Consider the following 27,218-nt stretch of genomic DNA (forward strand, 5'->3'; position numbering starts at 1 on the left):
GGGTCTTTTAAAATTGTAACACTTCATAGCAATCACATTTTGGATCTTTTGAATCTGAAAATGCAAATCCCACATTTGTATGTGGTTCACTGCAAATATTCCATCAAAATGTGCTGCAAGAGAAAACTGGATTTATAATTGCTGCTCTCTTAATGGAGATCCCCTGTGCTAGATTATGAGTGAAAATTTTCCTCCTCAACGGCAGTAGCAAAGTCCATTTTTCTTGTCTCATACAACAGCTGAAAATTTGTACAAAAACCAAGTTTGTTTTCTACCTGACTCTTACTGTAAATTTGAGTTCCAAGGATGAACACAATGGTCCAGCTATAATGTTAATAGTGATAATGGGGACATGTAATTCACCCAGAATGATTTTCTAGGACACTTACGGGATTAAACATTTATTCAATAACAAAAAAGTAGCAGGCAAGCCCAGGTAGAGAGCTCTTCTGCCTGGTATCTGCAGCTACCACAATGCCAAGCATGTCCTTTGCAAGTGGCATCACTCTGGCACTGCCAGGCTTGGTAGAATTAGTCAGGATTTTGTAGGTTTTTTCCTTTATCTGTGGAATGTCAGCTTCCTACATTACATGGCTGATGTGAGCAAAACAAAGGTCTGCCTGCACTGGAAGGGAGCGCGATGGAGACATTCATTTCCCCAGAATAGGTAGTGTAACAAATCAATCCTGACTGCACTGATAAATTGAACTTCAAGCTTGGTGATACTGCTTTTCAGGTCTAATTCAGTGTAAGACACAGCAGGAAGGAAAGGCAAAGGCACTCGTTAGCATTTCATTCTGCAAGGAGCTGCTCCCTGAGCAGAGGAGGAAAAAAAAATTTTTTTTGTCTTCTTTTTTCAGCACAGCATTGCAACAGTTTTTAAGGAAGGTGACATGAGGTTCACAGGAATATGTGAGGGTGTATGTGCAGAGAAAGAGGTGCAAAAGAACTACTCAGAGATCACTGGCTTCTTGCCAAGCCCCAAACCCTGGGATGGGGTCATAACATGAGCTCCTGGATGCCAACAAGAAAGAAGCATTGCTTGTGGTAAAAATCCAGTTCCCAGCAGTAGGAAGATTACAGAGCAGCAATGCTATGGTATGCAAAGGGAGAAGGACCTCAGGAGGCTGAGGTCAGATCAAATCTTATCTCTTAACAGAGCCCCAGGCTGAACACAGATCACTCTCCCTCAGAACTTGGGAAGTACTTCTTTTCTAAGTAAACTCAACTCCTGCTCTTGTGTCACCTAGCAGCCATCACCCGGGGACCTCATCTTTCTCCCCTCAGCACTGTGGCACTATAAATGATTACAAAGGGGATTTTTGCCCTTCAGTTTTCTGAATCTGGATGTAAACATCATACCTTTGTATCACACTCCAACTTTTCACCCTCTTCCACATTGGACCACAGGTTTGCATTGAACCAGAGTCCAGCAGGACTAACTTTAGGAGAAAAGTCTTCACAGCTCTCCATGAAACACTGACCTGAACAGCTCACAGAGGAAATAAAGTAAGACTTTAGGTTTGCAAATTTTGAAATTCCATTTTCTTAATTGAGTCTCCTGGTAGGGTTGTAGAACTGCAGAGGGGGTGATTGAGGACTGGTGGACACTTGGATTTACCAGTGGCTTTGACTCCATGTCCCCAGATTATCTCTTGACCCCCATCACTGCCCCATGCAAAGATCTGCACTAGTTGGACACTTTGCACCCACTCTCTGCTCAGTGGACAGTTTTCAGACACCACCTGCCCCTGGAAACAGGCTTTTCCTTCCAAAAGCTTTAAAAGTTCTCACTTTTATTGTGCCAGTCCAGTGAAAATTTGCCTTTTAGAGGTCCAGAATTACATGTACTGCTTAATAATCAAAACCAAACATTATTCAGTCCATATAGAGCATCTTGTGGTGTGATCAAAGTCTGCTGAGACAGCTTGAAGAGCTATAATAGTGCAGTAGCCACTTGCATGAATAGAATACCTCTCAGCAAAGGATTGCAATATGCTTTTAGGTAAGGCAGAAGTCCTGCTGACCCCACTGTAAAACTGGTAAAAGGCGAGATGTGACCTCAGACAGAGAATTACTCTGCAATGTCTCAACAGCATTTAATTGATTACCCAGAAACAAACACACAGATTGAGTGTTTCTGCCTCTCTCAAACCTGGGCCAGCTTGGTGTCTCCATGGTGGTCATCCCTAGTTGCCTAAGGACAAGAGCCCATGATCTTGAGGTGATTTGCCTTGTGGTTACTTGTTCCCAGAGGACAGCTCTTCCTCTTTTGCCTGAAACTGCCACAGCCCTTCATTGTAGCCACAACCTCCACAGCTATGCTTGTCATTCCTCTAAGTCTTAGATCTTTTGGAATCCTGTCAGGCTTGAGAGGAGACCCTGTCCTAGTGCCATCTAGACAAAATCCCTGACCATGCAGAATGCATGTGAGAACTGAGGCTGACTGGTACCTGCTGTACCCCAACTGCACCTTCAACATACTCACCAACTATATCCAGGAAACATTAAACACTTCCAGTTGCGTGTGTGTGTATTTGCAGCAATAAGCTCTGGCAGAAGACTTTGTTTGCAAAGGGTTGATTAGTTCCTTTCAATTTCATCTCAGCCTTATTGTTACAGTATACCTCACCATCCATCTCCTCTTCCCACTCCAGACATTATTTACTATTCTTGCACCTGCCTTTTTCAAAAAGGACTTTTATTAGCAATACTAGTCTCAAGCCACAGTTCCACTTTTCTTTCATTTCTGCTGGAGCAATACCACCCACTGCAAAGCTCAGCATCCCTATAAATGCTGTGGTTACAAACGAATGCATCCTTCAGCAGCATTTCAGACCATTTTTTCACAATGCACATTGTAAATGAGGAGTAATATATCTTCAGAATTGCCCAGAAAACATTATTCTGTTAGCAATATAAAAGCTTCACAGTGTCCAAGTAGGTGACCTTGCCAAAAACATTTTATTGTGAGCCAGATAATTCAGTTTGAATTGTACATGGTTTGGTATAATCATTCCAGTAAAGCATTCTTTACAATTCTGTAACAGCAAGTCACATGGCTCAATAAAGTTTATTGCTGCAAATGCTTAGTGATTCATGGCATGGATGAATTCTGTTTCTTTCCTGGATCAAGTAATCAATAGCAAAATAATCTCCCTGCAATTACATTGCTCTGCATTAAAGAGGTATGAAGTAAATAAGTACAAAATCTGATAGAAAAAACAATGTGCACAACATTAAAATGAACTGCAATTTGAAACTGGGTGTCCTGCACCAGTTTTGCACACAGCCTGTGGCAGAGCTACATTCAGCACACTCCCAGCCTTAAATGTGCAACAAAACCCAGTTGGGACTGACAGATTTCCCTCTCATCATGTCCAACAGAGCCTGCTGTGAACATTGCACTCACACAGATCCCCCTGGATTCCCATGGGTGCCAGGGACCATCCTTTCCAAAACATACTGAGAAAAGCAGGACCTACGCTCCTTCAACCAATGTTTTTGGTTCTTCCAGCACTGCTCCTGCACACAGTAAATCAGTGTTTATAACATCCCCTGCTGAGCTGAGTGCAAATTAAATCAGGCTAATTTACTTTGCACCATCATGTTCAGCTACAAGTCACAAAAGGAAACAGAGATGTGTGTTGAGAGGGGAGCTGCTGATGGAGCCTCCTCAGGAGCCCGGCAGGACATGGAGCCTGTTTGGGAGCCTTTGGGAGCCCAGCGGGACACGGAGCCCTCGGCTGCTCCAGGGCCCCGGGGCATCCCTGCTCCCTCCAACCTGCTCTGCTTCACAGACCTGAACCCTGTGACTCCACAGCAGGTTGCTCCCAATAGATGATAGATATATCATCTGTAATAAACAAGTACCAACACAGCCATCTATTTATCTGGTTCTAAGAGTTTTCTCATAAAAACAGGATGAAAATGATATTGCTTAGAAACAGACTGTTCTGGGGAATTAAGTGCATGCTGTTGTTTTTACTGTTTAATGCCTCCTGACTGGGAACACTTATATGCAAAGGAGTTCCTCTATAAATATGCTTATGCTGTTGCTCAGGCCTCAGTGCAGTGGTAAGCACATCCCTGAGCTCAGTCATGCCCATGTTTACTTTCTTATCCACAGTTTACCTCATTCCTGAATCTCACATGCACTCTGAAAAAAATATTTATGAGATTAAGCACCTAAAAAGTCACAAAAAGCCAGAGGGAAGGCTTCCTATGACAGCTTAATATAACTCCTTCCTACAAAGATATTAGAGTATGGTCTTTCATTATATGTTCATTCCCATTGGAGCTCTGTTTCATTTAGCACCCAGACTCAGACTAGGCTGTGCACTGTAAAAGAGCCTCAGTTGAGCTGTCTGCAGGAATGCAAAAAGGAAAAAAAAAAAAAAAAAGAAAAATCAAAGTAGCAACCTGTAACAGGCACTTAGCGTGGAAACTTCCAGCCCAAATAAATGAATGGTAAGAAAGTGCAAAAGGATCCTACAGACAGATGCATTAAGTAACTCTCTCATGGATTTTGATGTGAATTGTCCCTCTTATACCATGTTCTCTAACACTGTTCACAGCTGTGCACCCAGGCTGCACTATGTAATTAGTTACAACCTACATTTACCTGCATCCTTTAGAAGTACATACTCACACACTCACCCTCTATAAAATAAATATCCAAATGTTTTATCAGACAGCTCCTGTATAACCCTACTGAGAATATTCATTCCCTGCCAGTCTCTGGTGACTTAAAAACAATATGGGATCCGTTTACTTTTCACTGTACTGTACTTTTCAATCTGCAGAGAAAACCTACCACCTTTCTGAAATAAATACACAATCATCAACAAACAGCTTGGAGGCTCAACTCATCACTTGGTCAAGTCAAATTAGGGTCACTTCAATAGGGCTATGTTAACTTATAAAAGCAGAAGAGATGGTTTGAATGCTTGCAGATCACCTTTCCAAGTCAGGGCTAGGGAAGAGTGTTCATTCATTGTGAGTCTCCACCCCTACTTTCCCAGCACACAGATTCCAGTTCTCTACCATGTGCCTAGCGGCTACAGAACTGGGATCTCTCTATCAGGTGACAAGCTACTCAGGACAGGGCCTTTTCCCTCCCAGACTAAAGAGCCCCATCACCAAGCACAGCCTCTGGGCACTGCCACATTGTGTGCCTATGACAGCAGCATTACATCAGCATGATGTAGGTGACCCAAACAACTCAGCCGCCATGCTCCAAGGTGTCACACCGTGCACTTGTGGTGGTTGCCATCCAATGGTCTCTCCTCAGTAGGGTTGTCTGAAGTGAAATAGGACTCAAATGCATTGATTAGCAAAACTTCATCAAATCTGTGGTAATCAGGTTAAGTCTGCTTGAGGGAAGGACTTTTCATATGAAGTAAAAAGCTGAAATAAGGCAGCCTTCCTTGTCCTGGAACAGGTCTGGTTGTCTCCTCCTCTACAGCATTGCTTCAAGAATAAAGTGTCATCATCATCCACTGTAAAATAATATGGAAAGGGGGTTGAAATAATCCATCCCTGTGAGAGCTTTGCCATACTCTCACCTGGACTGGACTATGGGGCATTGGAGATATTCTACCTTCAGAAGAAGAAATATAAGCCATAATAAAGCAGAAGACTTAGAAGCCTGAACCTCCTGTTGTTTGTAACCTTCCCTGTAAGTGGTCAGTTAAAGATACCTTTTCTAAGGCTGCAGAATAAAACATGCAATGCCACATGCAACACAGGGGCCTGCATCTGACAGTCAGGGAATGGGCTTTACCTCAGATTCCCGGAGATATATCCCTTTGCCATCTTGTGTTAAGTTGCGAAAGGCCTCTGCAAAAGAAGTAAATGAGGAGCCTTAACTTGATAGCCAAGAGATCATCACAGCCAAGGCACTGTCTTGGGAAAAATCCCAATGGCAGAGTTTGTAGGCTATTCTCAAGTATATGTGAGCTTCTCTGTTCCTGAGAGGTCCCTGCAGGCTGGAATGCTGGGAGCAGCTGAATAAAGTCAGGCATGTTACTCTCTGCCCATCTATCTGCAAAACCTCAAAATGCTGGTGGTCCCAACCTTACCCATTACAATTATGAGACATGTTAAGTGTTTACAGCATGATCCAAGACACAGCTGTCTCATCATCAAACTGCAGTCCACCAAAGACATATTTCAAAGCTTTCTTCTTCCTGGAAAAGGTGTATTTCAAGGCTGTCTTCTTCATGGAAAACAAGTAGCTTTTCATCTGTAATTTGCCTGCCTCTTCCAACAGAAGGCCAGTGCAAGTGTGCAGAGAGCTTTATCACTCTGATATGTACAGCTTGGATGTCTGTAGGAAGGGACTGGTGGGGAGGTAAAGAGAAAGCTTGGCCCCCTCTGTATCTGTCCCTAACTTTAAACTCATTACTCTTGCTTTATTCATAAATTCAGTCCTGCAATTTTGACCTTGGCACTGCCAGTGGGAACAGCATCAGAGGGGCCATGGCTCAGCTGGCAGCCCAGCTTGCCTGGCCAAACACGGAGCGCCAGCCTCACCTCCCATGATCTCCACTCGAAGCATGAAGCAAACAAAGCTCTCAAAACTGATCTGTAAGTCAGGGTCACCATATCTGATTGCCATCAAATTACAGACTTCATTGCTGAGTGAAATGCCTATGTAAAATGGGGGGGAAGAAAAGGAAAACAGAATGAGATGGCACAACTGAGTGGCCTTCATCCCTTCTCCAATAGCTTTCTTTTTCAAGCCTGGCCTAAGATAATCAAATATTAGCCATCCCAAATGAAATCTATACATGAAGATATTTTCTCCAAATTTAAAAGGGTTCAGGTCTGCTTTCCTATACTTACTGTCCTCCCAGAGTTGGAATAAAATACAAATAGGCCTCTTTTGCTCATGGGATATGAGGGTAATAGCAGCAGCTGGGTTTAAGAGCAATATTCCCAAGAGGGTAGGAAAGGAGATGAAAATCCAGAGGAAGCTCATACAGAAAGCATCAGTCCCAATGTCAAGCAGCAGCAGCATTTGCAAGGAACAAAAGCATTCTCTATTAATGGCCTGGGATTTTAATTTGCTTTAGCAGAGGTCTGCCTGGGTTTCTCACTGTGCTTTAACTGACTCAGATGAACTGGGTGAATATGCACAAAAAAGAGGAATGATATTTAAGGTGTAAACATGCAAAAGAAGCTATAAGATTGAGCTCCAGCCCCCACACAACACCCAGCAATAGCAACAGAGCTTGGTATTTAGACCCATATGTATCATCTTCCATTTCTAGATCAAGCCTCAGACACTGCATTAGTGAAGTCTGGCACTGATATAGCCTCCATACAAGTCCCACTCGTCCAGATTTGGTCCTTGAGATGTCGTCTTCAGCAGAGGTAGCAATTTAATAGGAGCTAGATCTGGCCTCCTGCATCCCCACAACCCCACAAAATCTTTTAAAATTCAATTAGCAGCACACAGGAAGGGATTTAAAAATTGGGTCTGAAATAGACAGACACTTCTGTTTCAGACAACTCTCAGTGCGAGACCACACTGAGAAAAGAGTGAGCAGCCTATCTCATGGCAAAATAATTTTCAGATGTGTTGACCTAGCTAAAGAAGGAAGAAGAGATAGCCAAGACCATGTGAACTATAATATTTTCCAGTCCTCCTGGGCTCTACACACAGTTATCAAGATGTTTCCCAGCCCTGTGTTTTTCCTTCACCTTTCATGAGAAAGAAGATGAGACTTGATAAAATATGTGGGCTCACCTGTCTCCTGTACAGCTGCGTGCAGTTCCACAAGGTCAAGCTTTCCTGATCTCTTGGTGTCTCTCTTCTGGAAAACTTCCTGTGGGGTGAAGGAGTACTTTTAAACAAACTAAAGCACCCAAAACCCAACAGGTGACACCAAAGGGATTGTGAGCAGGGAGATGTTGAAAGGGGGCATAGAAATTACTGTCATACCAAATAGAAAAGCAGTCTTTTCCACAGGACTCTGAATTCCTGGATACTCAGTGTGCCAGTGGCATTCAGCTTAGTGGGAGAATTAAGGTCAAAACAACTCAATTAAATATTAGAAAGCACCCATTACATATATTAAAAAATTAAAAGAGAAAAAAATCAACCAAAAACCCAAACAACCCAAAAACTTGCAGCCACTCTAACATCCATGCAATTATAATATGAGGATAATGATTTCTTAGTCCACGTGCCTATTAATAGACTTGATCCTCCTCCCACTAAAGTCAATGGAAACCTGGCTGCTGATTTCACAAGTGGCAGGAATCAACCCTTTCCCAAACCAGCTCCATTCTGTCACAGCTGAACTGTTATTATGGAGGGTGAGAAGTTCAATAAGCAGGGTCATGTCCTGGTGGTAAAGAAATCACAGTAACGCTCAGACTGGCCTAAGAAATAATGCTCTGGTAAAGTATTATATGAGTCAAAAGTATCACTCATGACAAGGATACATCCAGGAGTGCCAAGATACCCTGGCAGGAATCCAGACTGAAATTCAGGTGAAAACTCTGGAAATCTGGAGAGAAAAAAAAAATTGTTTTGGGGAGTCATTGGACATCTCTCAGAAAAATGGACTCTCATAAAATTCCCCCTTACTTGAGAGGGCTCAGGCCCCAAAGCCTTTGTGAAACTTTACTCCCACTTGAGAAGATGTATCATTTATGATGATAAAAATATGAGGCAACAGGATGGATTCTACTAGTCTCAGAAAATCCAATATGAGCTCCCTGCAGGCATGTAATATAGAATGAAATATGGTACACTATCTCCAGCTATTAGAGAAAATGGAAGGAAAAGGACATCCAAAGCTCTAATCCCAAACAGAATTTACTGCATGACCTTGAGCAAAGTCACTTGACCTGAAGAGCTTTGGGGAACAGCACTGCAGATTAATTGAAACCCTTGTACTAAGCATCTCTCTCTCTCTCTCTCTCTCTCTTTCACAGACACATTGCCAGCTCTGTTAATTTAATTAAAAGTACAGGCACTGCTGAAAACATGATGCTGCCTCAAAGCTTAGCATTCCTGGTTCATATATAAGTTACATGAAGAGTAACAGAAATCAGCTCTAATCTCACTACAAATCATGATTACAGTTAGTCTGTGCCTTCCGCTGAGTAAGCGACAGAATCATAATTCACCAATCCCTTCCCTGCAGAAAGTCAAGATACTTTAATAGTTTTAATATTGTAATAGCCCTGATTAGTAAATATGAACCAAGTACCATAAAGATATTTAAATAATTCTTAAAATCAATAATTTATGAAAAGTAAAGGCTCCCTGTTCAATATCATTTTCTCACAGATAAGGCAGCACCTGGTGGGTCAGTTTACAAAGACAGAAGAACTTTCCTTGTCCACCTTTGTAGAAAAGAGAATAATATCAAATACAGTTTAAGTGAGAAAGGCATCACATCACTCTTTTGATCATCCTCTTTTTTGCTTGTAATGGCTGGACACAGTATTTTCTGTATTGCATATTGATTGTTACCAGTGAAGAAACTGGGAAGAAAATCTGGATTCATCATTACATCTGTAATTTCATTGTCACTGTTCACAGAGAACAGCCACTGCAATGCCTCACTGCTGTCCAGGTAGTGTTGTTTGTTACTAAGGTCCAAATTATGAGCCTGTGGAATGCTTTGGGCTGCCCCCAGCAGAGTGGATGTCACACACAAGAGAGACAAGCCTGGAGCTCACCTGGCTCTCACAAGCATGGGTTACAGAGGCCACCTGCACCTCATCCTGTCCCCCAAACACAGAGCAAGGAGCCCTGTACGTGCACAGCAGGGAGGAGTAAATAGAAACAGCAGCATGGATCAGGCACATGAAAGTAACAACAAACCCTTCTCCACCACACAAATTCCTACAGATCAAGCTTTCCACATCTTCTAGTTTGGTGCTGCTGAGACTGAGGAAGTGGCACAGGGTGAAGTGAGGTACAATTTCAGAATCAAAGCTCAGGTCTGGGTTTGGAGGCCAAATTAAGAATCTGCATCCATGCTTGTTCTCCCCCTTCATTCTTTCAGTTGTTGAAATTCAAACTAGATTAGCACTGCTTTTAAAATTTCTGCCATGCTGATTCACAGCCCAGCAAATCCTTTTGCTCTGGAAATCTAACATGGCATCAGAAGAGTCAGTTCTGTCAGATTGAAGCCAGTTTCTCTTCCCAGAATTCAAGAAATAGATACAAGAACTGAGGCTTTTCTCTGAGAGGGCTTATTTTACAGAAACATTATTTCTCAGCACTTACTTCTCCAAGATATATTATTCAAGATCCTCTGGAGCTGAACAGCATTTATTTCAGGATTCTGTGATATGGAAGAGAATTAATTTTTTTTTTATTCTAAGTATTAAATCACTTTTCTCCCTCTTTTGTTTTCCCAGCATGTCCCATCTTCATTCTCTGCTTTTCTGGCCCCACTCCAGCCACTGTGAAAATCGACAGAAAATACTCCCTTTAAATATGACAAGATTCTGAGCCTGCAAGAGCTGCAGTGTGCTCTGGGCTAAGTTCTCAGGGCTCCAACACAGATCAATGCAGTAGTGCAGTTTTCCACTGAGTGAGGATGCAGGCTGTTAACCTTTCAGCCCTGGTGCCATCTGTCCCATCAAGCACACTGTCAAGAGACCTGCTTCAAACATTCCCCTTTTATCATTTACAAACAAGCAATTCCCCACCCCCCCAAAAAAACACCATACAGGAAAACAAACCACAAAATAAGAAAAAAACCAAAAAAATCCAAACACCCAAACAACAACAACAACAAAAAAAAAACCAAAACAACAAAACACAACAAAAAAAAAAACAAGAAAACTTTGGAATAGTTCTCCCCAAACTTTTCAAAGCAGAGACTCCCCCTCTCTCTTGTCATACTAAAGTTTACAGATCTTTTAGAAGCTGTGACAATCTTTTGTTTGAAGGATTTTTTTAAATGTCACTCTTCAAAAATAAAAGCCTGCTTTCAGATCATTGAGACATGGCAGGGTAAAGCCTTCAGAAATGGCAGTAACTCCCTCTGCCTCTGTGTGTACTTGGACATCCTGACAGCAAAGGACCAGCACCTCACAGTATGTGGCAATTTCTAACACATCAAAGCCACACCATTCTCAAAACCAAAATCTTAAACAAGGGGCAAAAAGTGAAAGCATTCCTTGTTTTAAGAAACAGCTTCCTTCAAAATATTCTCTTAAAAGTGAAAATTTGTTTTTGTGAAATTGTGTTTGCCAAATACAGGGTATGATGCTAAATAAATGCAGTGACCTTTTCTGAAAGGTGAAACACTTGCATCTGTCACCACAGTCAGTGGGACCCCTGATGGTCAGCTCCATCCCAAATCAGGCCAGAGAAATCACTAAAGAGAATCTTTCACAGCAAGGATCACATTTCACTAGGAAAATTAGGGGGAAAAGATGATGGGACACCCAATATCTATTTCACCTCTCAAAGCAGGTTAGCTGCCATCCAACTGTGATGAAGTATGTATTGAAGGTTCAGTATTTCAGGAGTGTTCTCTAATAGGTAACTTTTCCCAGTGAATGTAAGAATGCCCCAAAGGGTAGAATGGATCCACACAACCCATCACTTTGTCCCCAGTACAGGCAACAGGAATTAATGATTAGGAAGAGCACATGAGCCTGGTCAGCTTCTAACCAGGTAGTCCATTCTGCTGTTTCACTGTTGGAAAAATTAACTTAGAGGGTACATTCCTGTTCAGTCTTTTAGCATTTGTTTATGGACGTTTTGTCCATCAGTTTGCTAATACCTTTTGAGCCTCTTGATACTGTCACACCCACATGAAGTTCCAGGCATTGACATCCTGTTGTGCAGAGAAGAGTGCCTGTCTCAATGCTATCACATTGCTAAGCTTCATAGGCAAATTTGCTGTGTGGAGTCATCACTGTACAGACTCCAACCTCCGCTCCATAGCCCCTCTCTGATCACCACACATCCACAGAGCTCCCTTGAACATCCACATGTTTTTACTTTCACAGAGCTACATAATAGCTCTGGAGGAGTTTACTCATGCAAGCACTTACCTGTTCAAAATGCTTTGTGAAGAAATCCTCCCAAATCTTGCCTTCATATCTATCAACAATTTCCTTTAAGATATCAAAAAAAAAAAAAATCATTAACTTGCAGAAGAAAAATACTGCCAACCAAGTTATTAAAGATGCTTTCCCAGAATGGCATCCCATTCTTTGCCCTTTCCACCCTCTGCCCACCACTGTAATCAGTGTTACATCACTAACACAGCCCACTGCTAAGATACTTCCCTATATCACAGAACTGCTATTTCTTGGAGAGAAATACTCAGATGACATTTAGTGGGGAGAAACATTCCCCTCACCCCAACCCAAGCTGTGTGAAGCACAGGGCTCACTCTGTGCCAAGAAGAGAGAAGGGTCTCTGTAATCCTTTATATAGCCCAACAGAGGAGATGAAAGCAGGAAAGGCCCTGTTTATGCCAGGGGAACAGACTATGCTATAAATTCCCTAGCACAAGTTGCAGATGCGCATGCACAGTTCTTTTGAAAATAACCATTAGTCCTTTGCATGACAATAGCACTACTAAGGTGCCATAATGTCTTCAAAACGTTCAAGGCATGAAAGGGATAGGTGGAAGTACAAGTATGGACCATGAGTATCTAAAAAGCCATGAATGGGAAAGACTGCAGAGCAAGTAAGATGATATCATTAAAAGATGTATGCAAAAAGGACAACTAAGTTGTCGGAAGTTTTGCCTCTCCCCCACATTTGATTGCATCTGTCCCCTTGGTCCCAAGGATTCTGTCTGTAAATCCAAGCTGTGCTATCAAGTGCTGCAACACAAGCATTGACATCCTCACTCAGCCCCTCCTCTAGGGCAGAGCAGCAGTAAAAATCCAATATTCAGAGCTGTTGATTGAACCACAGACCCCCTACTCCCCTCACACCCACTCACCTTAGAGAGGGTGAAGCTCGTGTTCCCACCCATTTCCCTGGAGATGCAAAAAAGCAGACACATTAAGGACAGATCTGAGTTGTGTGTTTGTCTCACAACAGGTGTCATTCCCCTTCCCCAGATGGGGCCCCAACCTGCTTTTGCTGTGTTTTTTTCTCTGCTGTTACAGCTACAGTAAGGCAAGGCCTCATATCCACGCAGAACCCCAAAAGCTGCTGGCATTTGAAGTATCCAAAGCACCATTTCTGTACAAGTAACCATCCTAGCTTTGCCAGCAGGGAACTCCTGGGAAACTAATGGAGCTATAAAGCTAAAGATCTCTTATCCTTCTCACAGTTTCAAACATGAGCATGCTGCAAGGATTGTGCGGGCCTATCTCAGACTTTTTGAAAGGGTAAGGCCAAAACCAGTGCTCCAACCACTGAGAATCCTGCAGCAGGAGAAATCCAGAGCCAGCTTCTCTGAAAGAGGTTGTGCTGCTTTGTGCAGAGTTAAGTCTTTATGCTGCCCCCATTAGACTAGAAAGACCAGACTTTCCCAGGGAATTTGGTGCTGGCAGAGTGGCAGCAGCATCTCACCGAAGAACGTGCTTCCTGGAGAAGACCCGCAGGATGAACTCGGACTCTTGCTGAGGCTCCAGGGTGGATGGGACAATCACGTAGACACAAGGCTCCAGATGGAAGTCATGAGTTACTTCCCGCTCATCAAGGAAAACCTGGTGCTTGTTCACAGGCTGATGTCGGGTGAAGAAACCTGGGGGTAGCTTTCTGTTGCTCTCCTGGTACTGTTCAGAGAAGAAAGGCAAGAGAATTGTGTTCTGCCCCAGCTGATCACATGGGCAAAAGGCGTGTGGAGGATTCACGGGCAGGGCACAGCCAGCCTTTCTTCACATCTCAGCCTGTTTTACAGCACAAGCAGCTAACAGAGCCCAGAGTACTCTGTCTCTTCCCAGGACATGGCAGTTCTCACTATGCAGCATCCTTGTCCAACACTAATATGACAAAAGACTGGGCTTCCTACAGCTTAAAAAAAACCCTTACGCTACTTGTAAGGAACAGCAGCAAGAACTGGGGACAAGAAGCTATTCCTGTCAACATGGCTTTTGCAAAAGTCTTTGCCATATGGGTCAAAATGACTGCAGGCAGGAACTGCTCTAGAGACTGCCCTTCACTAGCCAGAGCACCTCTTTTCCCACAGGAACCATATACTTTGTCCCCAGCTTGTCCTTTGCACTAGGGATCTGGTAACAAAGGATTTTTCAGAACACTTGTGACCCGAGCATACTGCATAAGCAACCTAAGCCCTTGTCCTGACTTCATGCAAGTGTCCTTGATCTGTCTGGCACTCTTTGCTCTGCAGGCCCTTTTCTGACACGGGATGATGGATAAAGTGTTGATCCAGGCAACATGGAACTAATTTCAATGCCACTGAGTGCCCAGTACACAAGCCAAATAAATAATCCTGCTAGCTAAAACTACTGTCACCTTCTGATCTTGGCTGTTCCTCAAAACATTTAGCCATTCTACTCTGCAGCCTCATGGGGAGATGCTATTCCTCTTCCTTTGCCAGTATTTTTCTTACTAATAGAGCAATCTTTCTTATGAAGGGTTCAGGGTTACTCCTCCTCATGCCCCTTATGTTAAATTCAAAGTTTTTATATTCCAGTCAATACTCTGTTGACAGCAGTTCCAATACCTTAGATGCTCGCAGCTTGCCATCTCTCCGTATTGATCTTGGCAACCACTACAAACCTGAAATTGAAGTCCTGGCTGCCACATTCCCACTCAGGTGTGGCAGAGCACTGTGCTAGGGCCACGCTCAGACCCCCTCTGCCAGAAAGTTTATCCTGAAGGCAACCCTGATAGTGCCCAAGATAAATTAAAGTCAGGAAGGAGTGGCATCTTACCCCATGGTTACCAGGCTGTGTCTACAGTAACTAGGAACACAATTGTGCTGCCCTAACCATATACCCAAACTAGTTCTTTGCCAGCAAAAGTTATCATTTAAGAGGTGTACTCTCATTTGAGTAGTAACAGAGTGGAAGATATGCCCTTTAAAGACAAAACGAGCTAAATCTTTCTCTGTTTTAAATAGCCCTTTGAGGTCAAGGCCAAAATCAGGACTTACATCAGGATTTAACTTACATGGCCCTTTCTTATGTCCCAAAGGCTCTTAGATAAAAAAAAAATGCTAGAAATACAGCTGACCTGAAGAAGCTGAAAACACCTGTACCATCAGACAGCCAGGAACCTGAGGTCCCTAGGAGATCTTTGAGGCACAGGCTCTTTTCCCACCTAATGCTAAGACTGAAAGGCAGGAGAAAGGCATCTCTGATTCCCACGACACAGCCAGGAATTGGAGCACCATCCCACAGCTGCAGCAGGGATGAAATGCTCATCAGGTAAAGGTTGATGCTACTTCTAATACCTTTGAAGACCCAGGACAGAAGCTGAACAACTAATGCCCACTCTCAAGGCCAATGAGCTCTCCTGATATGGCTGCTGTTCAGTAGAGTGAGAGGATGGTTCTGCATTAGTAGTGCCTTGCTGTGGTGCCTCACTGAATTCAAATACTGTCACTCACTTCAAATAGCATCAGCCAAGGAACAAAGGCAAACACACCACATTCAGCATTGTCTTAACAGCTGCACCAGCCCAGGTCCCCCAGAGAACAGCCAGCAGTGGTGGCAAGGGACTCACCTGTAGGCCCACCTGCAGGAAGAAAAGAAACAGAGCATCAGTCAGTCAGGACTATCTCACAAAACACAGCCAAATCATTCCTGGGAAGCTGAGCAGCTACATACATCTATATGGGGTCTTTGCCTTCAGAAGCCTCACTCTCTCCACCCAAAAACCCTTTCCCAAGTCACAACTCCATAACTGTGCAAGCTCACAGAAGCAACAAGACCTGTGGCTCTGTTCAAGGGAGAAGAGTGGCTCTCAAGGTACTCAGATAAGCAGAGAATTGAAGGTAGGAAACTCACTCCTACTGATATCAACTTCCATAGCAGCATGCACACATGAGCAGCTTCCACTTCATATTAGGAACACTTTTTAGACCAAATTTTACCATGGTTGGAAATAACCTGAGGGCAGAGGTCTTCCTGCCCCAAAGTAAGTTATTGGCACTCTCTTCCAGCTATTGCAAATACTCTCAGAGGCAGCAAAATAAATCCCAATGTGCTTTTAAGCAAAAGGCACTTCTCACTGCTCTGCAGGGTGACACACAGCATGCTGGTGAGGCAGCAAGGGGGGCACAGAGCCCGAGGGAGCCTACACCTGATGTGTGAAGAGACTGGGCACAGGCAGAAGGAAAGAGCAGAGATCACCCTGCAAACAACAAGAGCTCTTGGCCTGCAGAACACTACAATCTACAGGGGCTGGAAGTTCTCCCGTTTGGTGACAGCAAGAAAAGCAAAGCAATTTGCACCTTATAGAGTAAAAATCCAATGAAAAGGTGAGGGGCTCGGTTCCGGTGTTTGGTGCTGTGTTTCTGCATGAGGGATATAACCACGTTGCATGTACTTGGGCTTTTCTTACTGTCTTCAGCTGGCAACACATTCAGCCAGTACTGAGGGTTCATCCAAAAGTTGCCTAAGCAAAACAAGAAAAACATTTTGATGTCATTTTCCATCACAAAATTGATTGCCAGCTTCCCACATGATGCCTGGCATTGGACTAAATAGGTCACAGGTTGTCTTGACCTCCAGACCCCACAGGAATTTGATTTTAAGGTGCAGTTTACAAGTTTAGCAGCGCAACTACTAAGACAGGACAAAGACCCAGGAACAAGGAACTATAATTCTGCTTATATGCAACTAGGAGCTTATTTTGTTTATAAATGTAACACTATTCCTCTCTCACCTCTGGTGTATGGACTAGCTGAGTTTAGACTTCACCTGCTCTGCTCCCAAAAGAGCTGAGACACTATTTTATTCACTTTACTTAAAACACACTCCCTGGAGGTGCTGAGGATGCAAATTTTAACAGACAAGTTTAATGCCCTAGAGTAGATCAGTGTTAGCATTGATCCTGGGATCCTAAGGCTTATTTCATGCTATAATCAGCCCACTGCCCTATGTTTTCAAGCAGTGCATCTTCTGTGATATCAGAAGCCAAAGCCCTTCAGCTGCTTAATTCTGATGTTTGTGCGGAGGCTGAAACAGGAAGCACATGTTTCTGTTATCAGTTTTATAAGAGGTTATAAGGAGCTGATAACTGAGTCAGCAGAGTATCCAAAAGTCAGAGTTATCCAAAAGAGCACCCCTCACCATTACAGAATCCCAGACTTCCTCCTGCTGTACTTCCTTTAACCCATCTCCCACTCTTCAAGGAGTACATCCACTTTTTCCCATCTTCCTGGCTCATCAGGTCTGGAGTTAATTTACAGATCACCAGATCTACAAAATGAATCTTAAAATCTCGCAGAGACATCCTGGGAAAAGAGTGCCAAGAGACATCCTGTCAGCAGTTTAGTTTAGTCCATATGGCTCATAAAATGGAAAGAAAAGGGAGCGGGGAACTTAGAAGCTGCACCATTCTGTGTTACATATGGTAATGCTCATATTTTATTAGGCAGTAAAGAAGAGAGCGTCTGCTTTCACAGCAGCATCTAGGAGTAGCTAATGCACGACTAAAACTTCAGCAAAGGATAGCAGAACAGAGAATAAAATAATATTGCCAGCAAAGGAAGTGCAGTGAAATTACAGGGGCAGCAACATTGCCGCCTTGTGGCAAAAGCTGTGGAGAAACCTAGCAGACAAACAGGCAAAGATCTTCCCGAAGCTATGTTAAAAAAAAAAATAAAAAAATTAAAAAAGTTAGGACAAAAGCTCCTGGGACTGCCCTTTATCTCCAGTAGTCCCAGGAGACCTAGCAATGTCCTGCTTCTCCCTCACTCCTGCATTGAAGAACAGTGTATTCCATGTCTGCACAGCCACTGCTTCTCATGGCATCAAGCTGAGAGGAGCATGGGCTGCTATAAAGCTCATCACCTATGCCTTGCCCTAAGAGGCAATGTGTTGCTTCAGCTCCAGGTGCAGTCCCAGGGCTACTGGTGAGAGGGAAAAAGCAAGACTATGCCATTACCAGAATTCTCCATCTTCTTTCTTTTTTCTTAGCAAAATCTTCTCCTTCGGGCTCAGCAGCTCCCACTTATAAGAGCTAAGGGGAAAAACATGAGGTGACTAACCAAATGTGGCCATAGATTAGAGGCAGATGACATAACCTTCCTCTATAAAAAGAGGCCAGATCCCTGTTTCTACATATCTCCATGCTTATCCCCCACTATGCCTTCAGCCACACCAGACTCTGCACGACCACCCTGGGTCCCATGAGATGTAGCTACATGGCTCCAGTTTTCTCCAGCAGAAGCCAGAAATGTTCCATTTCCATCAGCCAGTCCCTTCACTTGAACACACAGCTTCCAAGTACTTAAAATATAAAAATCTAGACCTGCTTTATTGGTTAATTTTCTGTCAAAGGAGACATAATAGGAAGAGTGTTTGGCATAATGAATGAATGACTAGGACAGCACAAGAGGCAGCTGGGAGTCGTTTCAAAGGCAGGCCTGCAGTATGTTGCTCATTATGCTCCTCAACAGAACAGCTGGTGTGTTGTCATTATGTGACAGACACGCATCAGAGAAGTTACTGCTCTGCAGACAAGGTGAAAGCCATTCACATTCCCAGTGACCTCTCTACTCTTCCCTCCTTTCTATGCCCTGAGCCTCAGCAAACAGCCTGTGCAGGGAATGAAGTGAAGCTTGGAAGCAAGAAACATGCTCCATTTCAAAGAGGAACAGGACACAAGTTTACAGTTGCCCATGGTCTAGAATGCAAACCATTGTCTTTCATGGGTCCCAATCAAAAAAAAACCAACACAAAAACCCAAAAATCAGGTAGATGCAAATATAGAGCCCATTTACCACACTAGTTGTTTCCTCTGATCTCATGCCCAACTGTACTTCCCCAAGCAGCCAGGACAGAGGACTCCTTCCTAGTTACCCAATTCCAACACTTTGCAGCCTGTGGAAGACTCTTTCTGTGCCCTCCCATGAAAAACGACTATGTCCTGAAACATGGGGGTTTTTTAGAGTCTCCTGCACAGCTATCTGTCCCTTTGCATGCTCTCCACATCATAGCAAGGTGGTCAGCATCTCATGTTCCTATTGTGTTTCCTCTTGCATTCAATAAAAGGAAAAGTAGAACTGATCTGATTGAGGCTGCATGTGTGAAGTGCAGCACTGTCTGTTGGAGACATATAAATCCACGGAGTCACTGCTCTGACACCAGAAGGTCTGTGCAAGCAACTGTTATCTTACTGCTGCCCTCAACATTAATTCATGCCTGAAGATGGCAGCATCTTTCCTCCAAGAAACCTGTCCTTCGCTCAGTGTCACACCTTTCCTTTTTTAAACTCACCTGTCACTCCAGTCTCCTTTCCACTCAATTTTTCCCCATGGATTTCTCAGTCTCACTAAGTTTTCAGGTCCATATTGACAGGTCACCTGCAGAAAACAGTAACATTCTGCTTATCAAAGTTTCAGCAGTTCTCATCTGGTTTATATCATTGTACTATGTCAGATATTAAAAACAATTTTGTTTGTTCTCATAGATGCCAGCAAGTATGATGATAAAAATATTTGAATATGTAACTCTGAATGCCAACAACAAAGAGATTAAGATCCTTCATCTTACATTCTAAACTGAAACCAGAGACATGACAGATTCCTAATATAAAGGCTTGACTGTAAATTCCTCTTCCTTTCCTATATCTGTTCATTTTGTACTCACGTGAAAGCCAAGTCCTACCCCAGTGCAATGGCACAGCACAATGCAGCCCGCCATGGGTGCCCACACAGGTTAATGCCTCCTGAACTGGGATGCCATGGTGGAAACAGAGGGAACCAGGCCAATTAGGGGCTTTATCGACAGTGCACAGCAGAACAGCTGACTTCACACTGTTTCCATATGTTTGGTCAGTCCCTTAAGGCTGCCTGGCTCTTCATCTCACTGGAGGAGCCAGACTGACAGACATGTTTTTGAAAAACTCCACACGTAACTCCTGCTCCTCCTCCTGTGGGAGACACAGATGTGCCTCATCCAGCTCATCTCTTCTGCCCTTCCTAGTATCTCCTGCTAAAGGTACTGAACATGCTTTCACCAAAATGTCCAAAGCTCCACATAGTCTTTGCCATCCTTGTCAACCTCCTTTTGAAGCTGGACAAGACAGTCATCCACCAATTCAGGATGAAAAAACTACTCTGTCAAATGTATTATTTCAAGTCCTTCACCTCTAGACAAATATCCTAAGGGGACTCCCAGCAATTGTTCTGCAGATTAGTGGGGTCTCCCTGCACTGTCTGCACAGGAGCACAGTTCAGTTCCCTTAGTCCTCCCCTGACTCACATTTTCATCTGCAGTTTTTCATATTTTGACCTTTGCTTCTCTATAGCTTCTCTACTGCCTTCAGAGGAAGGCTTTTTACCCCAAGTAAAAAGCACATCCCCAAGTTTCAGCACATCCTCCCAGCAGCCCCAAAGGCCAGTCCTTTCATACTTAACAGCTAAGGTGCGTTTCTAGGTGATGGTCTCAGCAGAGTCTTGTGAATCATTCCCACCCTTAGAGATACACTGATCCATAACAATTGTCCTTTACATCAAGGCCTCAAAAGTACAATGGACACACTTTAAATGTGAGTCTTAACAAAGCCCACAGTCTCTTTCAGCCTTAGACTAAGAACAGAGTATTGGGGAGGAGATATTGTAGTTGCTCTGATCAATGGGCAAACCCATGAAAGCAATAAAAATTGCTAATATCCAAATTAATCTGGACCTAGGACATTTGGGCTGGTCTTACCTTTCTAATACCAGTTACTGTGTAGGCATGGCCAACAACAAGCCCATTCTTCAGGACCTTTGTTGTCTGTATACAAGAAAGAGAAACAGAAGGAGAACAAACCTTTTATTATATCCCTACTCATACAGCAATACCAGAGACCTGTACTCCTGTAAGCAATGGCTTTCAAAGCAAATGGAGAACTGAAAATTAAATAAATAAATAAATAAATAAATAAATAAATAGAAGCTCCTAAATCCAGATTTTTAAGTATGCTTGGAATTGGAAGGCTGATTGTTAATGGCCCTTCCTCAATTGTGGCTCTTCAGCTAGAGACCATCTCACTTTAAGGAAGTCCAGGAGGTTAGGTTTTGATTTTCAGAAAAGTAGTTTCCCAACAGTTGAGGTGGTAGCATAAAGCTTGGAAGCCAAGACTTTAATGCATGTTCTGAACAACCCACCTCTCTACCTTAGCTATAACTTTATTCCATGTGTGTCTGTATCTCACTGCACCATCTGTAAAAATGGAAAATTTATTTAATAAAAATGGGAAAATGCAGTAGGTCCCTATTTAATAGAATTGCTTTGATAGATAAACCAGGTCCTAAACATAATAACAGAGAGCTGAGAGCATCAGGGACTCAAGCCATGAGCAAAGTTTAACATGAAGACGTGACTTCTACAGAAAGCCATGTGTGGCAGCTTTGACATGTTTTGAATCACAATGACTAGCTGAGAAGTGGGAAATGAGTCTGCAAAGGTTTTTAGTTATAAAGTCATTTGATGTCCCTCCAAGCTCACCCCTAAGTGTGTTTGACAGCCCATGAGAGATCTGCTGTAGGTGGCTCTTGTCAGGATATCCCACAGATCAGGAGGAGCTTCTGCAAGCTTGATCCTTGTATTGACACCCCCTGTAAAATCCACCAAGGCTTCTGAAACTTGCCCAATCTGCAGATCTTCATAGGAGCCATAGAGTCTAGCAAAAAAAGACATCAATATATTCTTTGGGTTATAGTCGCAGATGACAAGTTGAGAACAGCTTGCCAATGAAAACATTAAAAAAAAGTGTGCAAAAAGCAAAAGGAGGGCTGTAACTCATGTTTAATTTTAAGGGAATTTTTGGCATTTGGGAAGGGGAGAATCTACAAAATTGCCTCCAAGATTGGCCATAGTCTGAAAGGGATTCTTCACTCGCTGTCATCCCTGACTGCACTGTAATGAGAACGTGCCCATCACGACTCTTTGATAACTCTGCCTTAGAGAATGTTGCCTGAATTTATCACCAGGCATTGTGCTGTATCTAAGATATAGTGCATTGAGAGACACTGTCTTGAGAGCTCAGTCTCCAATCTGATTTTATCACTCCAGTGCAACTTGGCCCAGTCTTTTCATTCTAACACTAACACCAAATGAAAATAACTGAACATTCTCACCTTTGTGTGATCCTTCTCTCAGTGTTAACTATTTTTCCCTCCTCTGCAAAGACTATTTCAGCCAAACATTAACAAACTCTATCAGTTAGGCCTTGCTGCTTTCTTCTTTGTGCTGATACTACAACTCTAGACAAAACACCCTGGAGAGAAGCAAAAAAAACATCTGCCAAAACAAAGTGCAGTGCTTCAGCAGACCTCCAAAATTAAAATCCTTGGAGGTTTCTTACACTGATAATACATTAAAGGAGGCCTTGGAAATTATTCACATTCGAAAATGTGTATCTGTGGTGTTCTATTCCTCTGTGATATTTACAAGGAAGGTATCAGCCTCAGCCAATACACTGCAAACAGTGATAACACTCAGAGAATAACCCACCACAATAGGGCTGTTTTCACACCTAAACCCTTGGATTTAAACTCAAGGGCCTGGTTTGATAACAGCTACTGCAATGGCAGCTTTTATGTGAGATAATAGAAAGATGAGAGCCATCTACTACACTCCAAATGTAGCAAGGCCTAGAAGATGCATTTATAAACAAGAACAAACTGCGTAGGCACCAACCAACATATTTTAGAGAGACTATTTGCATAACTTAAAATGAGTCACTTACTTAGCATATGCCTTCTCCAGAAGGGCTCCCCAAAACACATTCTTATAGACTGAGGAAACAAAGAGCAGCTCCCCCGCCTCATTCACCGGCAGGCGATCATCAACCACCACGTCAATCCATTCCCCGAAGTGCCAGAACTGTCAGGGGAAAGGAATGAGCTGATGTTTCCCTTGGAAGGGACCTCCCCTTGAAACAACAGGAAAGACAAGACAGCCTAGCTGTGGGCACAGAACAAGCTGCTGTGGGTCAGTGTGATGTGCTGACTCACTCACAGAGCCAACTCCTCAACCCCACCTGGCCAGAGGAGAAAACAAAGCATCCATCAGGTGTAAAAGGAGTAACCAGGGAAATTAGCCACAGGTGGACTTCTGGGGAAGGAATTCCTAATTTGCAGGGTAGCAGAGTTGTACCAAGAGATGGACAAAGGGGAAGAAGATTGGAGCTGATGTGCTCAGGTCCTACTGACTGTTGCCACTCTTGAAAAAGAGTTTTGTCTGCATTAAAACATGGACAGGACGCAGCTGGAGAGAGCAGCCAAGCAGAGGTGTTTCCTCAGTGGCTTGATTCACTGCCTGCACTACTTTGTGGGAGGGGTGATGGGCTCCTCTCCAAACTGGGATACCCTCTGGCCACTTGCCCCTGACCGAAGGGAACCACGTACAAATTATCTAAGGGTGTGACACAAAACATAGCAGAGGATATCTGAGGGTGTCCTGCAATCTGGGGGAGCAGCTGTACCCGGAAGTGGAAAATGCCCGCATATTTCCTCTCAAAGCTCTGGTTTTGTGGCACAACTGCAGCCAAGATGTCCTGGTGGAACGTCAGGGCTTCCAGGGCCGCCAGGAACCAGCAGTTCTCTGTGCCAAGACAAATGGACACATGCAGTTGGCTGAAAAGTGAGAGCTCTCAGCCAAGTTCAGCAACACCACCAAGATCTCAGCAGAAGAGCTGTTGTGCTGATGTCTTTACAATTATAGCAAATCATACACACAAAATTAGATGATCTAGACATGTTCTTTACTTAACCAAACTGTGATTGGTTTATAATTATTCTCTCATGGTCTTCTCATTTGGGTACTGTTTGGTTAAATAAGAAATTTAGCAAGCAATAACTGTCAATAGAAACATTCTGTGTTTTACTGACAATGTGTGGGGTTTTTTTCTGTTCTCTATAAAGGCACACTATTAAAAAAAACCAAACAACACCTTTTTCATTTTTCTTTGAAAACATTAGCTTTTCAGAAAAGAAAATAATTTCCAGTGGATCTAACATGCAAGACTGTACTTAGCAAACTTTGGTTTTAAGGACATAAAGCACTTAAAAACTAATTTAGTCCCACCTCTACCTGTTTTTCAGATGGCAATATAGGATTTTATTTTAGGCAACACAGGCATAAAATTACTTTTCTAACTGTAAGGCTGAGAAGGGAATACACTCACACTGAGCATTAGGTACAAATATAAAGTCCTTTTGTGGTCTCTGTTCAATTGTCAAGCAGCAACACCACGGACCAGTAAGAGCACAGGATCACTTCCTATTAGCATGGGCAGAAACAACACACAGTGGTGATTTCAGCTTGTGGAGACACTTCTCATGCCTCAAATCCCATCTCAAAGCTTGCCAGCTTATTTACTGAGCCTACGCCAGTAAATGATTGCTTCATCCACACCATGCCAAGTGGAGAGAGGAGATGGATACCTTCTATTTCCATGCCAAGTTTTATACATTCAAACTTCCATGCAAAATGTTACCCTGTGTAAGAATACTTAGATATTTATACAAAGGATTTTCCTTACCCACCAGTCCTTGGCGGAGATCAAGCTGCTTTCTATTTGCAGCATAAAATACGGGACTTTTGTGCAAAGCCTGGGAAGCACAAAATGAAAAGAAAAGAAAAAGAAAAAGAAAAAAAATAGAAGGACAGAGTTAAGCCAGTAACATGAGCTGATTTCGTTTGAAAGTTAAAGCTTTTAAAATACTGAGAATCATTTGTCCCAGCAGAAATTGTTCTGGCTCAGGTATAAACCTACTGTTATGTGCTCTGGCTAACCTGACACAAGCCTGGGCACACATTTATGCTTGGTCTGTGCTGAGTTTCATCTCCAGCATAAGTCACTGGTGCTCAGATACATCACCATGGCTTTCCATGGAAACCATGCTGAAAAGACATCCTTCAAACCTGCCAGTCCCGCTCCTCCACACAAGTGCCAGCCAAAAGAGGTTATGAGGGCAGAGCATAACTGTTCAAACTTTCACTCAACCTGGCTGACATCTCCACAGCTTGGCTGACAATTGAGCTACAGACTGATGGCTGCTATAGAATTCCTGTTGCTGTGACAAGAATAGGTCTGTGAATAATTGTACAGAGGGAAATAATGTGGTGATTTTTTCCCTTCACAAGTGCCTCTGGTGTTAACTTAATAATCTAAGTGTCAAAATTACATTTCACTTGAATGACCCAGAAATTGCTCAAGCTAAGTTTCACACTGTTGGCTTCCCCTTCAGGCAGTAGCAAAGATACAGCAAACCCTCAGAAGGCAGTCACAGTAATTAGACACCAAGCCCTGCCCTTGGTGAGCTTGGGTGTTCAGTTTGCAGGCCATCAGTCATAGATGCAGCAAGCTACAAGCCTGCAGGCTGAATGGCAGAATCTCAGCATCTCCTCTGCAGCAGAGGGACTGAAGGATGCATAGCATCCATTCTCAAAGAATCTTTGCTCAGAAAGTCTGGCATCCAGAGTAGACAGCTGTCTTCTTCACAAGGCAGTTCTAGAATCACAGAATCACAGAACATGTTGAGTTGGAAGGGACCCATCAGGATCATCAAGTCCAACTCCTGGATCTATACAGGACACCCCAACAAACATAGCAGAGCAGAAGAATAGTCCACTGAGAGACAAAGGAGGTTTCAAGTCCATTCCACCAATATTTGAGGGGTGGAGAGACACTTGAAAGGCTTTGCAGTGGCCAAGACTCATGCTGACCTTTTCTTTGCAGAAACTCAATCCTACTGGGAAATTGTTTAAATCTCACAAAACATGACAGCTAGAAAATAACATAGCTGGATGCTATCTAGTATTACCTGGCAGAATTTCCCACAGACAAAGGAATTATGAAATTCTCACATAATCCTATACAGTGCTTTCAGGAGGATCTGATTGTCAATACTCTGCTCACTGGCTCAGTAAGAGCAGAACTGGCATTGCTAGTAACAGGCCTTAGCGAACTATGCCAGGTCCCTGTCCAGGCCACCCACACCTGTTATCTACCCTTCTGTTATGAGAACAAGCTCTGTGACCAGCCCTTGCACCTGGGTGTCTCTTGTTGTGATATTCAGTTTAAGCCCAGAATTCCAGCAAAGGCCTTGGAAATGTGAGCACAAGTAGAAAACAAAGGCCCCAAAACTAAAACAAACTCACAGACTGATGCTCAGTCACTGTCTGTGATAGAAGCTCAGCCTTGAGAGCTGGGGAAAGATTACTTGAAGTGCAATAGACTAAACAGTTAAGCAGGGAAAAAAAAACAGCCCAGCAAAAGGATAAGGCACCTGTCCTCTCTGGGAAAGTAGCAGCCTCCAGCATCCTAACAGTATGAGGTCCATGGGAGAGAGGGGTCACAGCTAAGAACTGTCTAGAAACTCAGAAATCTTCTAAAAGATCATGATCTTGAACTGTGAGGAAAAGGATCTCATCTGTCATCACAGAATCACAGTGAGATCATTGTAGCCATGACTATAAGGAAACCAACTCTCCCTGCTCCCTTTGCCTCCTCTCCCTGCCTGCTCCAAGTGTTACTGGATATAAATTGAACAAGGTTGGTTATGATTTTGTGCAACAAATGCTTCAAAGGCAATTATGAGACTCCATGTACTCCAGCTTCCAAAATGACACCTGATGCAATAAATGTAATCCCTGGAGACATTAAAGTACACCTAAATTAAAGTCTGAATGTAGTCTGTTCAATGCTAAAACTATTTGCTGGCTATCATCTGTAAACATCCTCTTACACACAGTACCCACTGAAAGTCACTTACATGTGGCCTCTTCCACTGTAAATTTTGGGGCAGTTTCTTTAGCAGTGCTCCTGTTCCAATAGAGCTGATGTGAGCAGGGAAGGTGTCGTCTGTGAACAAGTGTTTGTTCTTCAAGCATGACTCCAGCAAAGTCTGGTAGTTCTGCTGGATAGGAGGGGTGTGTTTTTGAAAGATACTTCTGCCTAAAGGCACAGGTGATTTATTTTTTTTCAAGCACAGCAGAAAAGGCATGCTGATATATCCAATAACACCAGGATAATTTTTTTCCACTGAGGATTTTGGAGGAATCTCACACTGCACAGTTCTGCTGGAAACTCTTGGTTTTCTCGGATGAGGCGTGTCTTTTCAGAAGAA

The 27,218-nt window shown here is 43.2% G+C and overlaps 1 protein-coding gene across 1 annotated transcript; it reads right to left on the bottom strand.

Annotated features, from left to right (window-relative positions):
• Window positions 1-2,731: 2,731 nt before the first annotated feature.
• LOC107202187 (calpain-14-like) lies at window positions 2,732-27,218 on the bottom strand. Its single transcript, XM_033513267.1, has 21 exons — window positions 26,865-27,218; window positions 24,629-24,698; window positions 23,570-23,688; window positions 22,832-22,968; window positions 21,589-21,763; window positions 20,809-20,874; window positions 19,372-19,457; window positions 18,038-18,112; window positions 17,221-17,384; window positions 16,380-16,543; window positions 15,650-15,661; window positions 13,529-13,734; window positions 12,951-12,987; window positions 12,046-12,108; window positions 10,259-10,316; window positions 8,458-8,522; window positions 7,952-8,020; window positions 7,757-7,835; window positions 6,538-6,654; window positions 5,786-5,841; window positions 2,732-5,501 (listed from the first exon to the last, which is right to left on the bottom strand). Exons 1-21 carry the CDS (start codon window positions 27,093-27,095, stop codon window positions 5,475-5,477), a joined length of 2,076 nt encoding a protein of 691 aa, XP_033369158.1. The 5' UTR covers window positions 27,096-27,218; the 3' UTR covers window positions 2,732-5,474.

This window comes from Parus major, chromosome 3 (genome assembly GCF_001522545.3).
Source record: "Parus major isolate Abel chromosome 3, Parus_major1.1, whole genome shotgun sequence".
Lineage (NCBI taxonomy): Eukaryota > Metazoa > Chordata > Aves > Passeriformes > Paridae > Parus > Parus major.

Coding starts and splice junctions, on each gene's coding strand:
- LOC107202187 (XM_033513267.1), bottom strand. CDS start 27,095: ATGCCTTTTCTGCTGTGCTTGAAAAAAAATAAATCACCTGTGCCTTTA. Junction 24,699..26,864: donor TACAGTGGAAGAGGCCACAT/GTAAGTGACTTT, acceptor TGTGCTTCCCAG/GCTTTGCACAAAAGTCCCGT. Junction 12,109..12,950: donor CGAGCTTCACCCTCTCTAAG/GTGAGTGGGTGT, acceptor GATATCTTAAAG/GAAATTGTTGATAGATATGA.